Below are 21,362 nucleotides of genomic sequence, written 5' to 3' on the forward strand. Positions count from 1 at the left end.
ACCTCCACAGAGCAGTGAGGAACAAAGGAGTAATTCCTGTCTGCACAAGCTGTCTCTGACTTGTGATTTATACCTGAAGAAAGTCAGCGGTTGTATTTGCAGAACGCTGTGCTAACCAGAAATGGGAAGATTTGTCCAGCTCCCTCTGTACCAACTGGTTTCATAACTTCTTGAGTCCCTTTAACTCCAGGAGTGCTGTTCTGATCGTGATCTGAGGGCAAGGAGTTCACTGCCTATGACTTTGGCTGACTTAAACAAATAACCAGAGAGAATCTCTCGTCCTGACTCTACATTTGAGTGATAGTTTTTCTTTTAGTAGTTTCCCTGACCTGATCTTCACTTACCCCTGTGGCCAAAACCCATTGGTAGTGTTTGTTTTATTGTTTTTAACTTTATCCTTGCCCAACATCTCTGTTTTTAGGAAGTCATTTTGCACCTCAACTTTATGCTTTGTGCCCTTGCTGCTGAGGTATGGACACATGCGTGCAGCAGGCCAGGAGGCTGACACTGCTTCCCTGGCCCGTGACACAATACTGCATTGGCCAGGTGCCTGGCCTCACTGCATGTACCCTGGCATCCTGCAACTGAGTGAAAGCACTCACAGTGCGCTGCAGTTGTAACCTGAACGAGAGTAGCTGGGGCAAAAGGTAGAGGTGAGGTTTGTGTTCAGGGCAGGAGGCTTGGGGTGTATGCATGTGAGAGACTGCAAATAGAGTTATCTTCTGTGTTCATAGAATGGCTTAGATTGGAAGGAACCTTAAAGCCCATCCAGTTCCAATCCCCTGCCGTGGGCAGGGCTGCCACCCAGCAGCTCAGGCTGCCCAGGGCCCCATCCAACCTGGCCCTGAGCACCTCCAGGGGTGGAGCACCCACAGCTTCTCTGGGAAGCTTTGCCAGGGGCTCACCATCCCCTGAGTAAAGAATTTCCTCATAACATCTGATCTAAATTTCTCCTCTTTTAGTTTAAAGCCATTTCCCCATGTCCTGTCACTATGTACTGTGTTTACTAGGCACCTAATGGTGGTTTTTGCGAGTATTGGATATGGCTCCCACCTGTCTTTTCATCCAGAAATGACACCAGGAAAGACCTCTAACAATTATATCCCTTGGGATGAGTGCAAGTGGGAAAAATCCAGCCAGGAAGAGAAAGGAGAAACAAGTTCAAACAAGAGAGGGTTAAAACCTCATGCTATTCTGGGGATTCACTGAACAGTGAGAGTAATGAAGAACAAAACCTTCCTCATACCTCCCAGTTCCTTCTTGCCGTGTCCCTACAGCAGCAGAGGAGGAAGATGGTCTCAGAGCAGAAGGAAAATGCTTCCAAGCAAACCAGCCCATAGACCTGCTGCTTCCTGCGCCTGCCAAGTGAAATCATCTAGCCTGGCTACAATAAGGCATGAGAGCATCTCGACATTAACAGCATTTGCAGTAATGTAAGCATTACTAACAACAGCAGAGTGATCAAATCTTATCCTTCAGAGGGAAAGCTGATCATCAGAGAGGGTCAGGGACTTCCCCCTTGCACAGCTTTCAGATACAATCAGGGACTGGATGAAACATTAGGCACCGAATGGGGCTAGGGGCACGGCTGCAGCTGGATAGATCTAATCTCTGAACAGAGCAGCCCTGGCCATGCTCCTGCCCGAGGCTGGTAGCTCCCAGGGTGCTTTGGTCTATTATCTCTGGCTGTGACTTTCTGCTTTTTTAAATTTTTGACTGTTCTCCTCTTTTGAGATGGGCTTCAAATGCACTGACCTGGCGGAGTCATTGCTGTTGGGTGACATCTCCCCATCACCCTTTGCTATTCCTGCAGATTCCTTTGCTGACTTTTAGCCTAAGCACAGAAAAAAGGCACAGCTGGGAAGAGACTCTTGGTCCCAACCCAGAACTAACACCTTTACCTTATTTCCCCTTGTTACATCTCTGCTACCACTCAACTTCTGACCTCATAGCAGGCTGCCAGCATTCTCCAGTGGTATTACAGCAAATTGACTGCTCTGGTTTTGCATTACTCCATAGTCAAGCTCTTATAGGTTGTATGATGACCACTGACAGGGTTATGAACAATAACTTCTTCTCAGGAAAGAAAATTTCAATGGGAGACTGGGTTGTCAGTAGTGAGCTTGCGTGACCTGACAGAAAATCATGTGCCTGCCCTTCCAGTGGGGTGATCTGAGTGAACCACTGCCCTGTGTTCTTTGTGGCTGTGGGGATGTTTATGCCAGGGAGGGGTAGCAGGTGGTAGGGGTCCAGCCGCCTCTTCTGGTAAGCTGCAGTTGCATCAGTGTGGCAGGATTGCTTTTCTGGGAGGCTTGTGGTGTGAAAAAATAGCTTTGGAAAACAACAGCATGCTTCAGGAAGTGATGGGAGCTAAATGCCCAGAACAGAGAAAAGCAGGATCTGGCTGGTACATCTGTCTGGCAGACTAACCACTGCTGAGCCCAGCCCAACCTCTTCAGCTATCCACCTGGCTTCAGGAAAAGCTCTTCCTAAGCTTCTGATTTTTGCCTTGACATTTTTTTTTTTTTTTTGCCTTTTCCCATCCTACCCAGAACCAGTTCTATAGAGGTACTGGAGCAAAACCATCAAAGCTAGTAGTCCTGGCATTCCCCCCTAGTAATACCTGAGTGTTTTGCTGAGGTAAAATCCTGACTACTGTTTTCTTCCAGACATAGAATCATAGAATCATTTGAGTCGGTAGAGACCCTTAAAGGCCATCTGGTCCAACTCTCCTGCAGTGAACAGGGACATCCACAGGTAGATCAGGTTGCTCAGAGCCCTGTCCAGCCTGACCTTGAGTGTCTCCAGGGATGGGTCATCCACCACCTCTCTGAGCAACCTGCTCCAGTGCCTCATTACTCTTATCATAAAAAACTTTTCCCATATACCCAATCTAAATCTTCCCTCTTTTTAGTTTCTTGTTGACTTTAAACAGCCATGAAGAAGATGCTCCAGCAGCTGGTCTTCAGTGCAGTGCTCATGGAGGGCTCAAAGATGGGCTGAACCCATCACAGACCACATAGGCCATCCTTCTCTGCTGCTCCCAATACAGAGCAGTGGATGTAGCTACTCTGCTGTAGAACACTCTGCTTTCTGCCTCTCAGGAGGATACCTGCAAGGCAATGTCTTGAACCTTGCACTGGGGAGAAGACTGTCTCAGTGCCTTCAAGCAGCTGTTGGCACCAGCAGGTCTTCAGGTTGAAGGATGCTGAAGGAGCTCAGTCTCTTTTCCTGACTTCTGTAGCTCCCTCCCTCCTCCTAGCAAGGAAAGCCAGGTTCTTCTCCAAGGATGCCTCATGGCAATCCCCAGAGAAAAGATGATCTTTCAAAGAACTGCAGCACTAGCAACTTTCTCTAAAGGGAGTGTTCATCTTATTATTTTCTGACATTCATTTCCTACCATATCGGTAAATTAGTCTGACCAAGTACAAATTACTCAGCAAGGAAATCGCTACCTCCAGATTAATTTCTAGCTGTTTTTCTCTTCCCTGTTTGGCTGATATAAGCGTTAGGTAAATATTTGTACAATGCAGAATTGCCTCCCTTTCTTCTCTTTTCCAAGGGTCAGAGATATGTCAACTGTTGGCACATGTATCCAGTCAGGCTTCTGTGCTTGCTCTGAGGTGGGCTCCATGCCAGTTGTGCATAGAGCTTGAGCATAGACAAGGCCAGGAGTGACTGCTGTGGACCAGCCCAAAAGTCAGGCTGTGTTGGCCAGTGTCCTCCTTCCAGCAAGCTCTCTCCCCTGAAAAAAGTGTGCTTCTCTCTCCCAGTAGAAGTGAACCTTCAAAGCAGTAAGCACTGAATTTCATGTCAACTGCAAAGACTGTTCCAGTCCTGTTGCAAGTGGACCTTATATTCAGCTACAGAACATTCATAAACAGTGGTTTCTGCCTCACCACTCTGAATGAGGTGGAATCTCTCACATGTTATTTTTTGATGGGGCACAGAAAATTCTTCCTCTTTCCCGTGACAGTCCATCTCTGAAGTATGAGATTTGTTTAGCTGCATTAACCTGTAGATTACTCACCCAGAATGTCTGACTGAAAAACCTTATGCAGAAGATCAAGAACCCATAACTTCAGATCAGAATCTGGTGATGGTAAGACCTAGATCAGATATTTGCAGCTGAACAGCATCTAACAGGATCTGAATCAAAACCACACACCTAAGTCAATACTTGTGTTGAGAGAGCAGGATGCCCAAGTTATTTCTCAGCCTTCCCTCTACAGTTACATCTCTGACAACCTACTTTCACATTTTCCACAATTGTTGCACTTGCTTTTCAGTAATTGTCCCATTTTTTTTCCTTACAAAATAGGGGGCAGGATTAATACCCTTGCTTTCTAATTGCCTCAGACAGACACAGGTTTGGGGGCAGCACACAGATTTGGGAGCAAGCTGCAAGGATTTTGTTTGTAGATCCAATAACAGGCCAGGAGCTTAGCACAGTTGGAGACAGAATCTGTCAAAGGGTTGTTTGTGACTTCCAGGTCCTGAAATTGTTTTGGGTTTGCCTTGGTCTCAACAGAGTTGATCTCAACCATATCACTTATAAATGCCTCCTCCAAAGCAAACTGATGGGCCGTCCTCCTTCTGAAGCCACAACACATCTCCCATGCTGGTTGGGTGGGCACAGTGAAGATGGGTATGCCAATGCTGAAACTGCAGAGGTCCCTCAGCAGTGGGACGTGCTGCTCTTTCAGACCACATCCCTGCTACTACTGTTGCTGGAGCAGCACAGAGGACACAAATCTTTCATCTCAGTACTCAGACTTACTACTTCACCTGATACCAAAACCAGATCCTATCTCAAGTCGATTGTGGGGGGGAGGTGTCAAATACAGCTGATCTGAACCTGAAAGCTGGCTTCGCTTAAACAGGGACATCCTTAACTGTGTCACTGCTAGTACTTTATGCACTGCAGTCAAATGTCCCATCAGGTGTGGTTTTTGCAGTCATTTGGTATTGCACTCAGGAAAAGATTAAAAGCTTTTATTGTACAAATAGGTGCATAATCAGAATAATATTCTTTTGATGATTAAACTAATTAGGAATGTTTATCATCATATGCTATTTTCTTGGGGTTGCTGGTTTAAAAAATTGGTCTTTAGTTTGACTAATGGGATTATCTGAAGGATCTACAAAGAAGTTATCAGTCCTATGCTGATTAATGAAATCTCTGAAATGCATTTTAGAACGATGATGAATCTTTAGTATAACAAATCAGTAAGAGTGAGGAAGGAGCTGTGGAGTAAGGAAGGGCAATTTCTCTTTCTCTCCTTGTGTCAGTCTGCCAGCTCCAAATTACATAAACAACTCCTGGTCTCTGCTGGACTGTTCTGGAGTGTTTGAGGTCTCTCAGACCTGCAAGGGACAAGTTTATTCTGGTAAATGCTGCAGCTTCTTTTTTTAACCTGTACTCTGTCTTCTCTTTCTGTTCCCTCTGTGCAGGATATGAAAGCTGGAGGGAACTGGCTAAGGTTCTGGCAGACCCAAATGTCCCAGGTGGAGACTTAAGCCTCCCATTTTACTATTCCCAGAAGGTGGGACATCAGGTGAGGACACTTTGAATAACTTCTAAATATTTGTGAGGGCAAATTTTCCTTTCGGATGTTGGTACCAAGAGCCAACTCTCATTTCGTGCAGAAAAGAGCGCATGCCACAGAGCAAAATCTGAGCTGACTCACAGCAGTGGGAGCATACAATGACTCCACTGTAGTCAGTTGAGTTATTTTAGATGTACTCAGTTGTGGCGTTGGTGTGAAGAAGGCTGGGTATGTGGCACAGGAAGGCAGCACTGAATGAGTTGGAAGCAGAAATGAAAGGTCACAAGAGAGGTTGTAGTGCCCCAGTGAAGTACAACTTGTTTCTATTGCCTGAAGGAAGTGCTGGAACAACTGTTGCTGGGACCTTTTGAAACAAGAACGGGCAAAAACATCCAAGGGATTATGACCTAAATTTTAGCTCTGTGCTAGCAGCCATTATAAAGTGCTGGTATCCTTTCCCCTCAATGGCTTACTATGGAAATCTGCTGTCAAGAAAACCAAGGAGCATTTCCAACCCCACCGTGTCTCCAACGGCCAGCCTCCCCTTTGGAGAAGTTATGGGAAGTTGCTCTTTTTGTCTCATGTTCTTGCAACAAGACTTGAACCTTCTTGTGGAGGTGTCTATGCCTGGATACTTATCAGGTCACTTTGATTTTCTTGTACTTGCATTTCAGAACCAAGAGCATCAAAGAAGCGGGAGGAATAAATCGAATTATGCAGCTATGAACAACCCTGTCCCATGGATGCCAGAGGTTGGTGCCTTTTTCCAACATTCTACATGAGGAAACTGTAGGTAGAGGCCTTTGAGATTGGAAGGGAATAGGAAGGGACCCTTTGCTTGGAAATGTGTTTCTTTCATTCGCTATCATCCCCTCCTGGTTTAATGACACTTACAGACCCAAGTAATCATCTGGAAAGACAGGAGTGTCCAGATTCCTGATAATCTGGTGTCTTCCCCAGCCACTGAGGCACCATGCATCTTCCATAATTCCCTGAGAGCAGGCAGCTTGCTGTCCTCTAAAGGTGAGGTTTATTCAGGGACATGTGTTCAGCAAGTAAATACTTGACTGTGGCACGCAGCGGTGTCATGCTATGCTCATGCTCTGGCATTTGCTTGTTACCCAATCCCTGCACATTGTACATAGAGGTCTCTCCACTTCACTGAAACTTCTGGTGAACTGAGACCTTCTCCAGTGACCCTTGAAGGCTGGGGTAAACATTCTCTTTATTTCCTTCATGCCTCGTTTGTTCTTTCCTCCCCTGTCCCTTTATCTCACCATTCCTCTTCAGATAAGGGAGCAATGCAGCCTACTGATAATCAAAGGGACACCAGCCAGGGGGCATTTGACTAATAGAGTCAGCTCACTAAATTCCTGGAGGTGATTAGAGACCAGCACCAATTAGAAGGGGCTGCCTCCCAGATGAATGACAGCATGTCAGGACCAAGGCTGCTGCTGCGCACAGGGTGGATGCAGTGCATTTGCTACTTCCCCATCCCATGGCATTCCCACAGTTTCTTGGAGGCTTTGTCTGATGTCTCTGATTTCCACCCCTCAGTGATTTTTCAGAAGTGTGTTACGGGATCAGAAGCACACATGCATCAGTAAGATTCAGGGATGACCTGCTAGAAAAGAGCTCTGAGGAGAAGGACCTCGGTGTCCTAGTGGTCAACAGATTGACTGACAGTCAACTGTGTGTCTTTGCAGTTCTGCTGCAAGAAGGCTTTTGAGTCCAGGATGTACAAGCAGGGAAGTGGGTTTGGTTGGCCTTGCCACACTCCCACCCTGGATTCACCGATGCCATCTGCATGGGATGGAGAGGGATCTGCAGGCACAGCTCTGGCCGGAGATACCTGTTGCCTGTGTAATCACCAGCTGAAATTTCTCCTGGCCTAGAGATTAGGTTTTCCTGTAACTTTGCCCGAATTAATTACCTGAGGTCTGTGATCCCATTGTGTCCTCCTGGCAGCATCTCTAAGCACTTAATTGAAGCCTGATTCCTAGGGTGAGAGCAGGTGGTTCACCTCCCACGGGTCACAGAGCTGGGCTTCGTTTGAACAGAGGTATATTCCTGACAAACGTGAATAATTAACAGGTGTGCAGGGTGTGCTGCAGCCAGCGTGGCCAAACAACAGATCTCAATTTTCCTCTTTCAGTATCAGGAGATGAATTAGGTGGTTCGAATCTTCAGCTCTGGATATTGTAGTGGGAGAGTGCGCAGTATGGGAAATCTCTAAAAATGTTATAATCACGTGGAGGGGAAAGCAGAATTGAGGAGATCTATTGCTGACTCATCTTGAGAGATCCCCGCAGATGCCAGAGCATCAGAGCTTGCAGCAAGTCCAGCTGCTGGCTGCTGAGTGTCCCCTGCCCATAGAACTGGCCTGGGCAAGATGAGGGACTGCGGCAGCTCTGTGGAGACAGACGAAGCTTATGAACTCAGCTCTGAGAGTTTCAGTCTGGAGCACAATGTTGCCTTTCTTCCCCGGCTCAGACTCGCCCTCTCTGTGCCACATCTATGATCCCCAGTGCTGCACATTCCCAAAATTGCACACCTCTGATATGCCAAGGCTGACCAGGGTTAAATTAGGAAAGACCTCTCTTCTCCGTCCTGCTCCAGTGCAGCTGATTGTGCCTCTGCTGCTGCTTCTTCCCTGGGGCTCCTGGCTGCAGAGGAACTGCTTGGTGAGTGGGGCCACCCCGCTGGGCAGTCTTGACAGGATGGTGTTTGGGCTGGGGAGAAGGATCATAGTATCATAGAACTGTGGAGTCAGAATTGTTTGGGTTAGAAGGGACCTTTAGAGGTAATTTAGTTCAACTCCCCAGCAATGAACAGGGACATCTACAGCTAGATCTGTGTATGTTTTCCGAGGAAAGGCTGGTAATCTAAGATTCCTACTAGAAGAAATTGGAAATACCAATGTCTCTTAATACAACCCCAGGGCTCCAAACTGCTGTTCATTCAGCAGGAGGGCTCAGCAGCAGGGCCAGCAGCCCAGCATCACAAAGCTGCTGTGTCAGCCCCAGCTCTCATATCCCCATACGGTTCAGCTGTCCCTTCCCTTCTGCAACGTTTGCTGTGTGACCACAGTACTGTGCTCCAGAGGGCGTCAGCTCTTGGGGACATGCCCATGATGCACACATGCTGTGATGATGGTGCCCTCGGTGCATGACTTGTGGCTCATGTAGATTACTGTTGAGTTCTTGAAGTGCCGCTGTGTCATTGGGAAGGAGATGAGCACCTGAGAGGTGGGGCTGGGAAGGAGGAACCCAAGGGTCAGAAAGAGTCTCTGTGGTGGTGTTACATAGCACAGACCACATAATACCATCTCCTGTTTATGGCCTAGACTCTTAGCTTCTATTCCTGGTTCTGGCCAAGTCAATCTATCCAAAATATCCTAAGCAGATGTTCTTAAAGGGAGAAGGAGAGCTTAACTTGTTACTTACTAGGTCCTAGCTTTTCAGACCTCTTGAAAACCCGGGCCAGGTAGATCCAAACTGGGAAGACAAACTTAGGAAGTCCATCGGTGTTTCTCAGGAGCACTGTGCATGAATTGTGAATGATGGTGCCATTTATTGCTGCAATCTGGAACAAAAGTCCTAGGCAGATTATTTTATGCCTGTTCCAGAGGAAACCCAAATAGCAAGCAGAGGAATTTCTCAGCTGCTTTAATGGACAGCCATGAGTTGAGCTGGAGGGACAGAGGTGATAGGGTTTCAAAACAGCTGCTGCACCAACGACTCTTGGGGGCCTAAAATTAAAGCCTAGCTCAGTTTTCACTCCCAGAGCTGCTTTGGGCAGCCAGCGCATATCTGTCAATAACATTCTTCTTTTTTCCTTCAGAGGAGGCAGAAAGTAAAGTAGGCTGCTGTAGGAAAGGAGAAAATCCATTGCCTTAGAAAAGGCTCTGAAACTACATGCAAGAAATGCATGTTATTTACCAACTAATTATTTCTGATTGCTGTGAGCACAGGAAGGCAAAGTGATCATGTTAGCTCCTGCCAGAAACTCCTCTCTGGTGGCTTTGTAAAGACTTTGGAAGTTGGGGATGCTGGCCTAGAAGGCTGAGGGCCCATTTCTGACCGTTGGCAGAGCACTGAGCTCATTAATGGCTGCCTTCATTTTAAGTAGGTTCCCCACTGCCTAATGCTGCCAGAACTCTTCAGTAAAGCATTGGTCCAGTTTTCCTCTGCAAATAACAAATCTGGCCACTCTCTGGGGAGTTCCCTAATACAGATCTGCTTTGGTGTTTGGGCTGCCCCCTGCCAAAGGCAACTTGGCTCTCTTGCAGTTCTGAGCATTGGGAGCACCTCCTGGGGTCTGCCTTTGCCAGGAAGGAGTACAACCGCAGCCTGCCCACAGTGTGGGAGTGTTGTGCCACATGTGATAGAGATCTGAGGCTGCTATCTGAAGCGTACACATGGTTCTCTCAGAAGGAAAACAGTGTTTCTTCTGGACAGCAAGGAACGGACTGCCAGAAGACTTGGTTCCTGACTAGCGGTCAGCCCGGCTTCTTTACCTCAGTTCATGTTCCACAAGAAAAGTAATTGCCTTTGTTTGATTTGGCTGAGAAGACCCTTGGATGTGAACTGGGTGCATGGGACTGCCCAGCCATGAGGTTCCAACTCAGTGTTTGTCACACGTGCAGCGATTGATTTGTGTTGTAGCCGCCTGCAGAGGCCCAGGTTTCTCTTGGCTGCAGCCATTGCCCTGGGCTCTCCGTAATTCCTCCTGGGGAATTGCATCTGCTTTGTCTCATTGCTTTCCTTTTGCCCGATGGGCAGAGTCTGGGCTGAGGGATATCAGCAGAGGGGGAGAGACGATAATGAGGGACCATGGGGACATCCAGACATCAGGCAAGCCCTGGCAGTTCAGGGAGAGTGGGCTGACAAGAGACCACTGGAGAACAGCAGCAGTTGTGAACGTGTTTTGCCTGGCAGGCAGAGATGATTGTCACGTGCATGACTAAAGCCCACAGCTTACAAGGAGCATTACTACATAAGCTGGTGCCAGGCCAAGTCCGCTCCACGTCCTTCCTTCAAGCCCTGATTTATGACAAAAGAAAACCCCAACCTGCTATCTTGGGAGAAATAACTCCATGAAAGGGTTTCTTTGCCAGAAGTGCTCAGGGTGGCTAGGCCCTCCTCCACCACGCTGTTTCAGCCCGGCTCAAGACTTCCCCAGCCAAAACTAGGAGTTTGCTGCCATCTGTAGACATGTGGGTGCAGCTGAGACATTTCCAGTCTCTGCTCACCCAACCTCAGCTGGGCTCCATAGCTCCTTATATAGGCAAGACAGCTGTAGAAAACCTCCCCAGTAGCAAAGCAACCTATGTCTTTCCTCAGTGTTTCCCCATCTAAGGTTGCCTGTACAGTGTCCGGCTTATTTATTCTCTTCATTTGGATGCCAACACTGTGAGGAAGGCTTCAGCATCCAGCAGCAGTGTTGCACGCAGAGAGCTCGGGCTGTCTGGGAGGCAGCCAACTCTTCCTTTCTGGATGCTTATGACAAAAGAAAGTCTATTCCTGGAGGAGCAGGCCTTTCCTCACCATCTTCCCTGAGCCCCACCTCAGAGGCAGGGTTTGAGGAGATCTGCCATCTCCCCTCCTTAGGGTGTCCCCTCTTCCGTGGGTCAGGAAAATAGCCCTGAAATGAAAAATACCTTTTTGGAGCAGGTCCTACCCTTACAGTTTCACTGTTAGATGGTGCCACACCACAGCATGTCCCAGGCCTCGCGGTACCAGTCTCTGATTTAACACCTTTGTGACAGAGCAAAATGAGTGACTCCTAGCCATTTAGCTGAGCTCTCCTGGGCATTATCACAGCTCCCTGGTGCTGTTCAGATGACACCTGGCCCAGTCCCAGTGCTCAGCTGGTTAGATGTTACTGCTGCAGCAGCATCTTCCTTCTCTCTCACAAGCTCTCCAGTGCTGGGGCCCATGGCTGAGGCTGGAATACAGGGAAGAACATGGGAAGGACACAGCAATTCATGGTCCCTCTCTTCTGCCCCCCAGTTCCAGGGCCAGGCCAATCTGCATGTGTTTGAGGACTGGTGTGGCAGCTCCACTGAGCAGCTCAGAAGAAACCTCCACTTTCCCCTCTACCCCCATGTGAGTAAGACCCCAACACTGTCCCGCAGTTCCTGTCTTTGCTCCCTCTGCATCATGTCCCCACCCCTTACCATCACCTCCTCTTTCTTCCCACTCCTGGGAGAGCAGGAAGCTTTCACAAGGGTTCAAGTGAACCTCTGGGAAGAAGCTCATTTTGCCCTTGCTGGCCTGCCAGAACTTGGGCACAGCATGAAGGATTCCTGTGTTTGGTGCTCTCCCTCCAAGTGCCCACCAAATGTCACACGTATTCCCACCATCTCCGACATCTCCCTGCAGCTCTCCCTTCTGAGCAGCCCTTGCTCCAGTCCCTCTCACAGTTCTCCTGCCCTTTCCCATTGCTTCCATCTCATGCCATGCCACGTCCTCACAAAACAAATGCCATAATTCCCTCTGCCCACCCATTGCAAGATTTCTGCCCCAAACTGCTCCTCCCCTCTTTTTCCTATCCATCTAATTTTATTTTTTTTTTTTTTATCTTCCACTTCAGACAAGAACAGTGCTGAAGAAACTGGCCGTGTCCCCAAAATGGACCAACTATGGTCTCCGGATATTTGGCTACCTGCATCCTTTCACTGATGGTGAGGGCTCTCGGGCTCTGGGGCTGCTGTGGAGCTGCTCACATCCCTTCTTAGCCCTAGGGCACGGCCCCTCACGTAGGCAGTCCAGCTGGCTGTGTGCTTGGCATGGATAAAGCACATCTGCCTCTGTTGTAGGGTAGGAAGAAAAAGCACAGAAGAAAACAGTTGGAAGTGCTGGTTAAAAAACAATGCTGTCATGGATGCATCACCCCATGGCGTGCATGTGGGCATGAGTAACCCTCCCCTCGCACGGATAGGACTGTGCATGACATTGTTAGTGTTCCTGCTGCTCCTGAGGTTCATGAATGCCGTCTGACACCAGCTGACATCTGCATCACCCAGCTACGTGCTTCTGCCCAGAGCAGCCCACTAACATGCACCCATCCCTGACCCTCTGGCTTTCAGCTGCCATCTCTGTGACCCTGACTGGAGCAGCCAGACTCCAAACACCTCTGTCTCCTTTCATGGCCCCACATGCACATTCCTTCATCCAAACACAATTTCTCACACAGAATGTTTACTCTGAGAGCAAAAACCAGGGAGACATGACACAGACTTCTTAGCTTTCCAGATTAGGTGTCAGGTGAAGTCAGCGTAGAAGGAATAGGGAACCAGCTGTAAGTGACGTTTTGTTTTCAATCACTGCAGAGTTTGAGAATTCAGAGAGGTTGAAAGGGGCATGGTTAATATCCAAAGGATTAATCTGGTATTGCCAGCAAAGAAGGCAAAGACAGCCTTTTAGAGGAGCAGGCTCCATTCTGTGCATGAGTCCTCACCCCAGAACCCTACTTACTGCCGCCATCTCTTGACAGGAGAGTTTCAGTTTGCCATTGCTGCAGATGACAATGCTGAGTTCTGGTTGAGTTCAGATGAAAAGACCTCTGGTCTTCAGCTGCTGGCCAGTGTGGGCAAGGTACAGTACATTCTGCATGGCTTCTTCCATAAAAGCTGGGATGTTTCTGTGGGGATGGATACCCCCCTGTTTTCCATGCTTCCCTGGCCTAGCCAAGTTTCTTTTCCCTCCCAACTACAGGCACCACCACCACCACAGATGCCAGACAAGTATGACACAACATACCTTAAGCCAGATACATATCAGCACTGCAGCTGGCAGCCCCAGTTTCATGGTTAAGGAATTTAAATCTGTCCAGAGGCTGTCACACAGACAACTTACCAGGAGGAGCAGCTCAAATTTCTTTCTTCATTGCTCCAGCACAGTAACCAGGAAAACATTTCATCTTAACTGCAGCATCTTCTGTCTCTTCTCAGACAGGGAAGGAGTGGACAGCACCGGGGGAGTTCGGAAAATTTTGGAGCCAGCAGTCAAAGGTGGTGAGGTGAGTGAGCAGAGTCTCTCGCTTCCAGCCACTTCTGTGCATGGACAGGGAAAATGAAATGAAACGTGTTCTGAAGAATTTAACAGTACAGAGATAGAAGCTACTATGGGGTCTGCCAAAGCTCACGTGACACTTCTGCATCTGTGCCAGGTGCTTTGCAGGCTTACAGCAGAAATGCAATGCTGATTTTTTCTTCTCTGGAGGAGAGTCATCAGCAAATCCAGACTCCTCTTCGTGAGCTGTACTCCAAACTTCCTGCTTTGGAACTGCCCATGTTTCCCAGAGGCCAAAACCTGGCAGACAGGGCTGAAAGGGATTTGTTCAGAATTATCTGAGAAGGGTCTGAAGTGCTCCAGATGCACCGGGGAAGCCACTTATCTAACTGCCAGCATCTGAGTTTTCTTGGCAATCCCAGTCCTACTCACCCTGAGAATCATGGATGTGGTTGCTCTCCACTCACTGTCTGCTGACAAGCTAAGAGGAAACATTCCTTAATGCTGTTGGTGACAGACATGTTGTTCTTCACAGGTTGTCAGCTGCAGGCAGGTACTACTTCGAGGTGCTGCACAAGCAGGATGACAAAGGGACAGACCATGTGGAAGTAGCAGTGAGTCTATGCAAATGGCCATGCTGTACACTATATGCAAATGGAATGTGTTATGTACAATATATGTTTTTCTTGAATCTTGGGAATTAAGTTTATAATTATTTCCCTCCCTTCCCAGGCCCCCTATCCTCATTGTATGAGGTGACCATACCAAATCCCTTCCAGAGTCCTTCCTGCTTCTATGTGGGACAACCTTGGCTACGTTAGGACCATTTTGCATGGGACAGTTCTGCTTTCTGGTCTTTGTTGCTTCTCTTTGTCCTTTCCTGCTTTGAGTGAACCCAGGGAAATTTCAGCTTATTCCCAGTCTTTTACTGCTAGGTAGACTGTTGTAGTAATGAGAAGAAAGCTGCGGGCCCATCTAGTGAAAAAACACCACCTTGTATTGTATCTGTTCCTTTTGTTCAGGTTTGGTTAAATGCGTAACAACATTGTTTTAATGCCTTTCTCTGTTCCAGTGGAAACTGAATGACCCAGATGCCAAGTTTAAAGTCATCGACTCTCAATACCTCTCCCTTTTTGCTAGTAAGTATATTCACCACAAGTTTCCTTGAGCACCTCCCCATTCTTCCAAAACTTATCATCAGTGTTTCGCTGTGAATCACAGTCTATCCAGGCAAATAGTTTGTGTACAGATCATTACAAGAACAAAATGGAGACAGGCCAGGAGAGAGACCTCTGAGCAAGAGCATGTGACTCATTATTAAATACAGGAGAAATGGAATTAGGATTAGATGACAGAGAAATGATAGCTAGGGGAGGATGGAGGAGCCCATAACATGGGAATGATGGGGATGTGCTGGTCACTGGAGCATCTCCAGCAGATTTCTCTCAGGATGCTGGACACAGTTGAATACATCTAGAGGTATCAGGCATTGCTGCTTTCTTCAATGCTTCCCTCAAATCTCTTCAAGTTGCTTCCAGGTTGCAGCTAACATGTCAGCTCAGTCCTCCTGTTTTGCAAACCCTTTTTAGCATATCATATGGTGCCTTTATCAGTTAAGGAGCTCCTTAGTCCTGCCTTTGCTTATCTACCTTTGTCAGTATCACTTTCCACTGCCAACATTCCCCCTTTCTGTACCTACTGCTGTACCTTCCAACATCTCTGGTATTTTTTCTGTTCTAACGCTTTTGCCTATGGGAGACTTCATGATATAATCTAGACATCTGCTTACGGTGTCTTGGATTACAACCTGCTGTTGCATTTTCTGAAACTTGCCATTTGGCCAGGACAAGGTATTCAGTCAGATCTTCATCCCCTTTCTTTCTCCTTCTGTTCTTTTCTGTTTATTACTTGCCTGTAGAAGGAATGGCTTGCAGCCCAGAAGATCCCTTCGTGGCTGGCGCAGTGCTGCAGTCTCTCATAGAGACACTGGTTCCTCTCTTCCACCTCAGCCTGTGGCTGTATCATACATTATCCCATCCTTCTGAGGTTTCCGTGTTGTTCAATACCCAAAAGTTGCTAACAGTAACCCCAGTGCCCTTGGCAGCATGATATTTATTATTTATTTATGATATTTATTTATTACATTTGCAGATATTTACTCAGTTCTGCTCACTTCAGAGTCAGATCCATGGAGACATGAAATCTTCTGGCAGCAGCACTCAAGAAAAGGCATAGCCAATACTCAACCTTGAGTTTGTGCTTCCCATTGCTCCTGGCTTACCATGGGTTTCCATTACCCTGCTGGAGCACCATCCTCCTAGGCCACTGAAGGCCTCACCCCAAGGTCTTTCTCAAACCTCCATTTCTCAGCTTTCTCCTCCTATTCAACATTTTCTGTCTCCTTATAAAAGAAATTTAATGCTGATAATTCAAACGTGTCCAGTAATTTCTGCCAGGCTGGGATGTCTGCAGCACACCACTGCTGTGTCCTCTCACAAGGTCATTTCCTGCCATCACTCATCATTGTGTTTGTTTGCTTTCGCTGATTGATAGCTGTGTTCAGTATCTCCAGCTTTCCCAGTCAGAGCCCTTCCTTCCCTCAAGCACTGATGAAGCTCCTGATGAGTACCATGTAGGCATTGCTGTTGTGCAATACCATTTGGAAATGCTGATGCTGGGGAAAAGTTCTGCCTGGGACAAGGGATGAATGAGCTCTTCCTCCCTCTTCCATTCTCTCTCTGGTTTCTAGATGAGACACTGTTAAAGATGGATGAGGTTGGGCACATCCCGCAGACTTTGGCCAGCCACAAGAGACGGGCTACTGATAGCACGGGAAGCAAGGCACACCCTGCTGACATGCTGAAGCCTGACCCCCGGGACACTCTTTACAAAGGTAAGACTTTAAAGGGAGTTGAGAAGGCAGCTGCAGCCTGTCCCAGCACATGCAGGCAAACAGCTGAGCAAGACTGTCCTCCAATGAACGCTGTGGTTATCAAAGGCCACCCTCCTTATTCCACAGTGGAGTGAGGGGCAGCGTGCAGCATCTGTCACTGTAGGATACGAGACAAAGCACAGAGTAAACCCATCTCCTCTTTCTTGGGGTCATACTCATGCGGTGTCTCCAGGCATATTTTAGTGCAAGTGCTGCAGAGCAAGATGAATTGATGAACTGTAGAAGATGTTTCACTTTATGTATCAGAAGTAGTGTAGTCAGCAGGATCACCTCTCTGTACTTGCATTGGTGAGGCCTTATTTCAAGTATTGTGTTCAGTTTTGGGCCCTTCACTATAAGAAGGACATCGAGGCCCTGGAGCACATCCAGAGAAGGGCAACAGATCTGCGAGGGGTCTGGAGCATGGGTCTTGTGGTGACTGGGGGAACTGGCATTGTTCAGTCTGGAGAAGAGAGTCTCAGAGGAAACCTTATCGCTCTCTACAGCTACCTGAAAAAAGGTTGTGGCAAGGCGGGGATCAGCCTCTTCTCCCAGGTAACAGTGGTAGGACGAGAGGGGATGGTCTCAAGTTGCCCTAGGGGAGGTTCAGGTTGGATATTAGAAAAAAACATATTCTTTGAAAGAGTGGTGCTTCATTGCAACAGGCTGCCCAGGAAGGTGGTGGAGTCACTGTCTCTGGAGGTGCTCAAAAATCATGTGGATGTGGCACCGAAGGATATGTATAGCAAGCATGGTGGTGATGGATTGGAGTTGGACTAGATGGTCTTAGTGGTCTTTTTCCAACCTTAGTGATTCTATGATTCTATCTGATAACCTCTCATGTAGTTAATTACAAGCCGGGTGCAGAAGTAGCTAGGCTGGTGCATCAATTGCAGCAGGGTTCCTCCAGCAATGCTTGCCTACATTTTTTCTTCTCAGTGCCTCTGCTCAGCAAGTCACGCCTGCGCCGAGCCCTGCCAGACTGCCCATACAAGCCTAGCTACCTGGTGAATGGGTTCCCTCTGCAGCGCTACCAGGGCCTCCAGTTTGTAAGTTTTATTTCTTGAGCCAGCACTTACCCAGGGGAATGCAAGGAGGAATGAGGGAGACCTGATTATCCATCAGCCTCGCTTCTTGTATGAAGCTCCTGGGCAGATGTGACCCCCTGTTCTTCAGGTCTTCAGCATCCCAATACATGCCGGAGGTTAACAGCAAGAGAAGAGAGATAAGTGCTACACACTGCTTGCTGGTCTCACTGGCAGACAAGTGTGTGTGTCTTACAAAGCCTCTCAGACCTCAAGCAAAAGCTCTGAGCTTGCCTTCACATGGAGCCTTGTCATGGCTGAGGATTTTGTTCCCTGGGGGGTGTAGTGTGCATGGACCAAGGCCCAGAAGAGTTCTCAAACTGGCCTTGAGGTAGGACCTACATTTGTGAACAGGCAGCATTTCAAGGTTCAATCCTTTTCATAGCAGATCAGACTGGCTGAGGCCTGGCAGAGCCAGTAGGACGGGGGACACATCACCATCCTGCTTTGCTATCCCTTGATGCCAGTGCAAGCCTACACTACCCATGGGACTCACGTGCTGGGCAACCATGGCTTCCTCAGCCTTGCCTGGCGCTGACCTCATACACTTTCTGGGCTCCTGTGTTCTCCTGCACCTCCTCAGTGGGACTATCCCATCTAGTTCTTGCTTTGTTACAGGACTTCAACACACAGTTGGAGAGATGGACAGACAGATGCCCATCTCTCTTCCTTTTGTTTTCCATTTCCATAGTCTCTTCTCACAGTCTGTTACTGGGTGCCTTTGAGAGTCACACAGTGAGCAGTGCCTGCTCCTTCCCCAAAGGGCTGCTCACTTTGCAACCAGGTCTGGGTCACCTTATGAATGATGTCCAGCATTGATGGGGGTTTTTCTTTTATTTTTCTTTCCTTCTTCCCAGATTCATTTATCCTTCGTTTACCCCAATGATTACAGCCGCTTGAGCCATATGGAGAAAGAAAACAAATGCTTCTATCAGGAAAACCCTTATTACTTGGAAAGGTAGGATGCTGCAAGTAGAGCTTTACTAGTGGTGAGAACGGGAGGAGACAGTTTTAAGACTGGAATTAGAGTGGAATTTCATATTCATTTATTTGGGACTCTTTATTTAAAGGTCCCTTAAGTCCTGTAAAACATTAAAGCATTTATAGTTTCTTTCAATAGCCAATGCTTCCTTTAAGTGAAATTGTGCTTAGGTCTCAAAGGAAAACTGCTGCTACTTTTCCTGCTCTATTAACCAGGAAGCTGGGTCAGAGTATATTTGTTCCAGTACATCAGGGAATGTATTTGCCAGCAAACTTTCCATGCCAGCAGCTGGAGCCTCCTAATGGCTGTCACTGTGAAAGCCAAGCCATACTCACAACCAGACATCCCTGGGGGGGATGACAGCATGCAGCTCACCTTCAGTGGGGTCCTGCTCCGGTGATGGCCCTGAGAGGAAACCATCATGTGCATGCTCCCTGCTTCACACAGAAACAAACACCTTGTGTGAGGATCCTGTTCCTTTCAGGAGGACTTGTTTGCAGGATAAGGAGACTTGCTTTTCCTGTGAGGTAGCTGATGGTGGCTTCCTTGTGCTCATCTTCCTATTTTGAGGGCTGGAAAGACAGATTGTATTGTAGGTTTGGGAGGGATCTACTGGGCCAGGGGCTCATTGTGAACTATGGAGAAGGTGGCTATTGTGGGCTGGCACATGCACCTCAAGATTTTTTGCTTGACAGATAGTTTGTATTGTAACAGCATTTGGGAAGTGGGAGCTTATTCTGCTTGTCATCAAGCACACATGGAAGGAAATGATCCAAGGAGGGAAACCCCTCACAAAATCTTGAAGCACAAGCATACAATGGGATGACACACAACCCACAAACCACAGCGGTGGCACGGGAGAAGAGAGAGGGAGATCACTGCAGTTACCTGCCTGAGCCACTTCAGTAGCACAGTGACTTCAGTTTGTAAGTGCTACGCTGCATATGAGCTTTAAGGAGAAGTTTAAGGGAGGCTAAAGGAGCGTTTCAGTGTCCTTTTGTTGGAACTTCCTCCTGTGCACATGGAGCAGCTCTCAAGAAAATGTCTGAGAAACTGGAGTGATAACCCAGGAAAGCTGATGTTTTTGACAGTAAGATCCAATTGCCCCAAGATCTGAAAGTTCCTGTTGATGATAGCTTATAACTTGCTACAAAAGGAGGGTCTGGAGGTGATGGGTAGATAGAATCAAAGCAATTGACCATCTCCTCTGTAGCAGTGGCTAGAGTTTAGTTGAAGAGGGCAAAATAACTTTGATCAAGCTGGTGTCCTTCCTTCTGCAGATTTGGGTTCTACAAGTACATAAAAATGGACCGAAGAAAGCAGAGCCTGGACTCTGAAGAAAAGACTGAGCAACCAGGTAGGGGCCCCTAATATCAGAGCCTGGAGGAGACTTTGATCCGCCTATTAACTTTCCATGGCAAGCGAGTCACAGTCCTTCCCTGCCAGAGTGCTGCAACTGGAAGGAAATATTTGCTGCCACATTCACTTTTCTTAAGGGCAGTCTGGGAGGCCAAGCAGAGCACTCTAGGAGATAACATGATGACCAATTTTCAGGCCTGTGACTTAGCTGAGGTGCAATTCCAATAAAAATGTGGGCAGAAGTGTCAGAGCCAGCTGTGCACAGAGTGGCAGCCTATGCTTGCACCTGCCCTGCAAGGCTGTGTGCAGACCCATAGCAAAGGCTTTGTCAGACATCTCCACAGCTAATGGGTGTTGGGTGCCAGGGTTGGGATGGGGAAGGAGCATGCCAGAGGTGTAACTGTGATTATTCCTGCAGGCTTTCAGGAGGGGAACCTGGATGACCTGCAGTATGGGGAGCAGGATGTGGAGAGCACTGTCTCCCCAGCACACCCCAACATGCAGCGGGCAGAACCAGCAGATACTGCTCCTGGCACAGTGGTGGGCAGCCATCGTGTCTACGAGGACTATTCTCTCCGGGAACATCGGCGGCTCCTCTCAGTCGGTGACATAGGGGAGGTGACACAAAGGAGACGGACAAAAAAGTCTGGTGTCAAAACAGCCCTTCTGGCCCCTGCCAACCAAAGCCTCAGTCGAGCTGGCCCAGAGAGAAACCCAGCGACAAAGAGACCTCACTTAAAAGCAGGAGTCAAAGACAACTCCAGAAGCCCTCCGCAGCATGCCAGGGCCGCCCAGGGCAGAGCACCTGCCAAAAAGGAGAACCCTCCTTCTAGGAGCAGGTCTCAAAGGGAGCAGCCTCTCAGCAGCCCCAGGGACTCAGGGGTCAGGATTCCCAAAGGGAATCGAGGAGACCTCAGCGTGATGGAGGATGGCCTGCAGCCAGCAGGCACTGAGCAAGCTAGGAGAGCAGACGCAGCATCCAGCAAAACCAGCAGGCACCTCGTGGATACTGCTGGCCCCAGCAAGGACCCGCCACGGCTGGAGCAGTGGCTGAACCAAGTGGAGGCCTACGTGGCTGAGCAGAAGAGGGCTGCTGGTGGGGACGCAGGCAAGGAAGAGACACAGGTGGCATCTCTTGCAAAGGGCAAGTCTAGGCCTGACAAGATGGCAGCGGAAGAGGAAGAGGAAGAGGTGGATGGGGAGCCAGAGGAGGAGGATGAGGAGGGTTTTGATTATGTACCAGTGTTTGACCAGCTGGTGAACTGGGAGCAGACTTTCAGTGCAAGCAACCTCGATTTCCATGTGCTGCGCACTGACTGGATTGACCTGAAGTGCAACACATCGGGAAACCTGCTGCTGAAAGAGAGGGAAGCCCTGGAAGTCACACGTGTCTTCCTCAAGAAGCTCAACCAAAGGATCAAAGGGTAAGGCAAAGTG

At 48.2% G+C, this 21,362-nt stretch overlaps 1 protein-coding gene across 3 annotated transcripts in view; it reads left to right on the plus strand.

Moving 5' to 3' along the window:
* Positions 1-21,362, plus strand: part of B4GALNT3 (beta-1,4-N-acetyl-galactosaminyltransferase 3) — a 61,541-nt gene that overhangs the window by 31,329 nt on the left and 8,850 nt on the right. For 2 of the 3 annotated variants that reach the window (XM_416381.8, XM_046901467.1), the window contains exons 2-14: positions 5,455-5,558; positions 6,224-6,301; positions 11,564-11,659; positions 12,147-12,237; positions 13,050-13,150; positions 13,507-13,574; positions 14,103-14,181; positions 14,640-14,706; positions 16,317-16,460; positions 17,439-17,548; positions 18,442-18,542; positions 19,847-19,923; positions 20,344-21,349. In XM_416381.8, the coding sequence (XP_416381.5) occupies positions 5,455-5,558; positions 6,224-6,301; positions 11,564-11,659; positions 12,147-12,237; positions 13,050-13,150; positions 13,507-13,574; positions 14,103-14,181; positions 14,640-14,706; positions 16,317-16,460; positions 17,439-17,548; positions 18,442-18,542; positions 19,847-19,923; positions 20,344-21,349 (2,122 nt within the window). Of the gene's footprint in view, positions 1-5,454; positions 5,559-6,223; positions 6,302-11,563; positions 11,660-12,146; positions 12,238-13,049; positions 13,151-13,506; positions 13,575-14,102; positions 14,182-14,639; positions 14,707-16,316; positions 16,461-17,438; positions 17,549-18,441; positions 18,543-19,846; positions 19,924-20,343; positions 21,350-21,362 lie in introns of those variants that run through there. The other variant, XM_025141582.2, reaches the window with a different exon arrangement.

This window comes from Gallus gallus, chromosome 1 (genome assembly GCF_016699485.2).
Source record: "Gallus gallus isolate bGalGal1 chromosome 1, bGalGal1.mat.broiler.GRCg7b, whole genome shotgun sequence".
Lineage (NCBI taxonomy): Eukaryota > Metazoa > Chordata > Aves > Galliformes > Phasianidae > Gallus > Gallus gallus.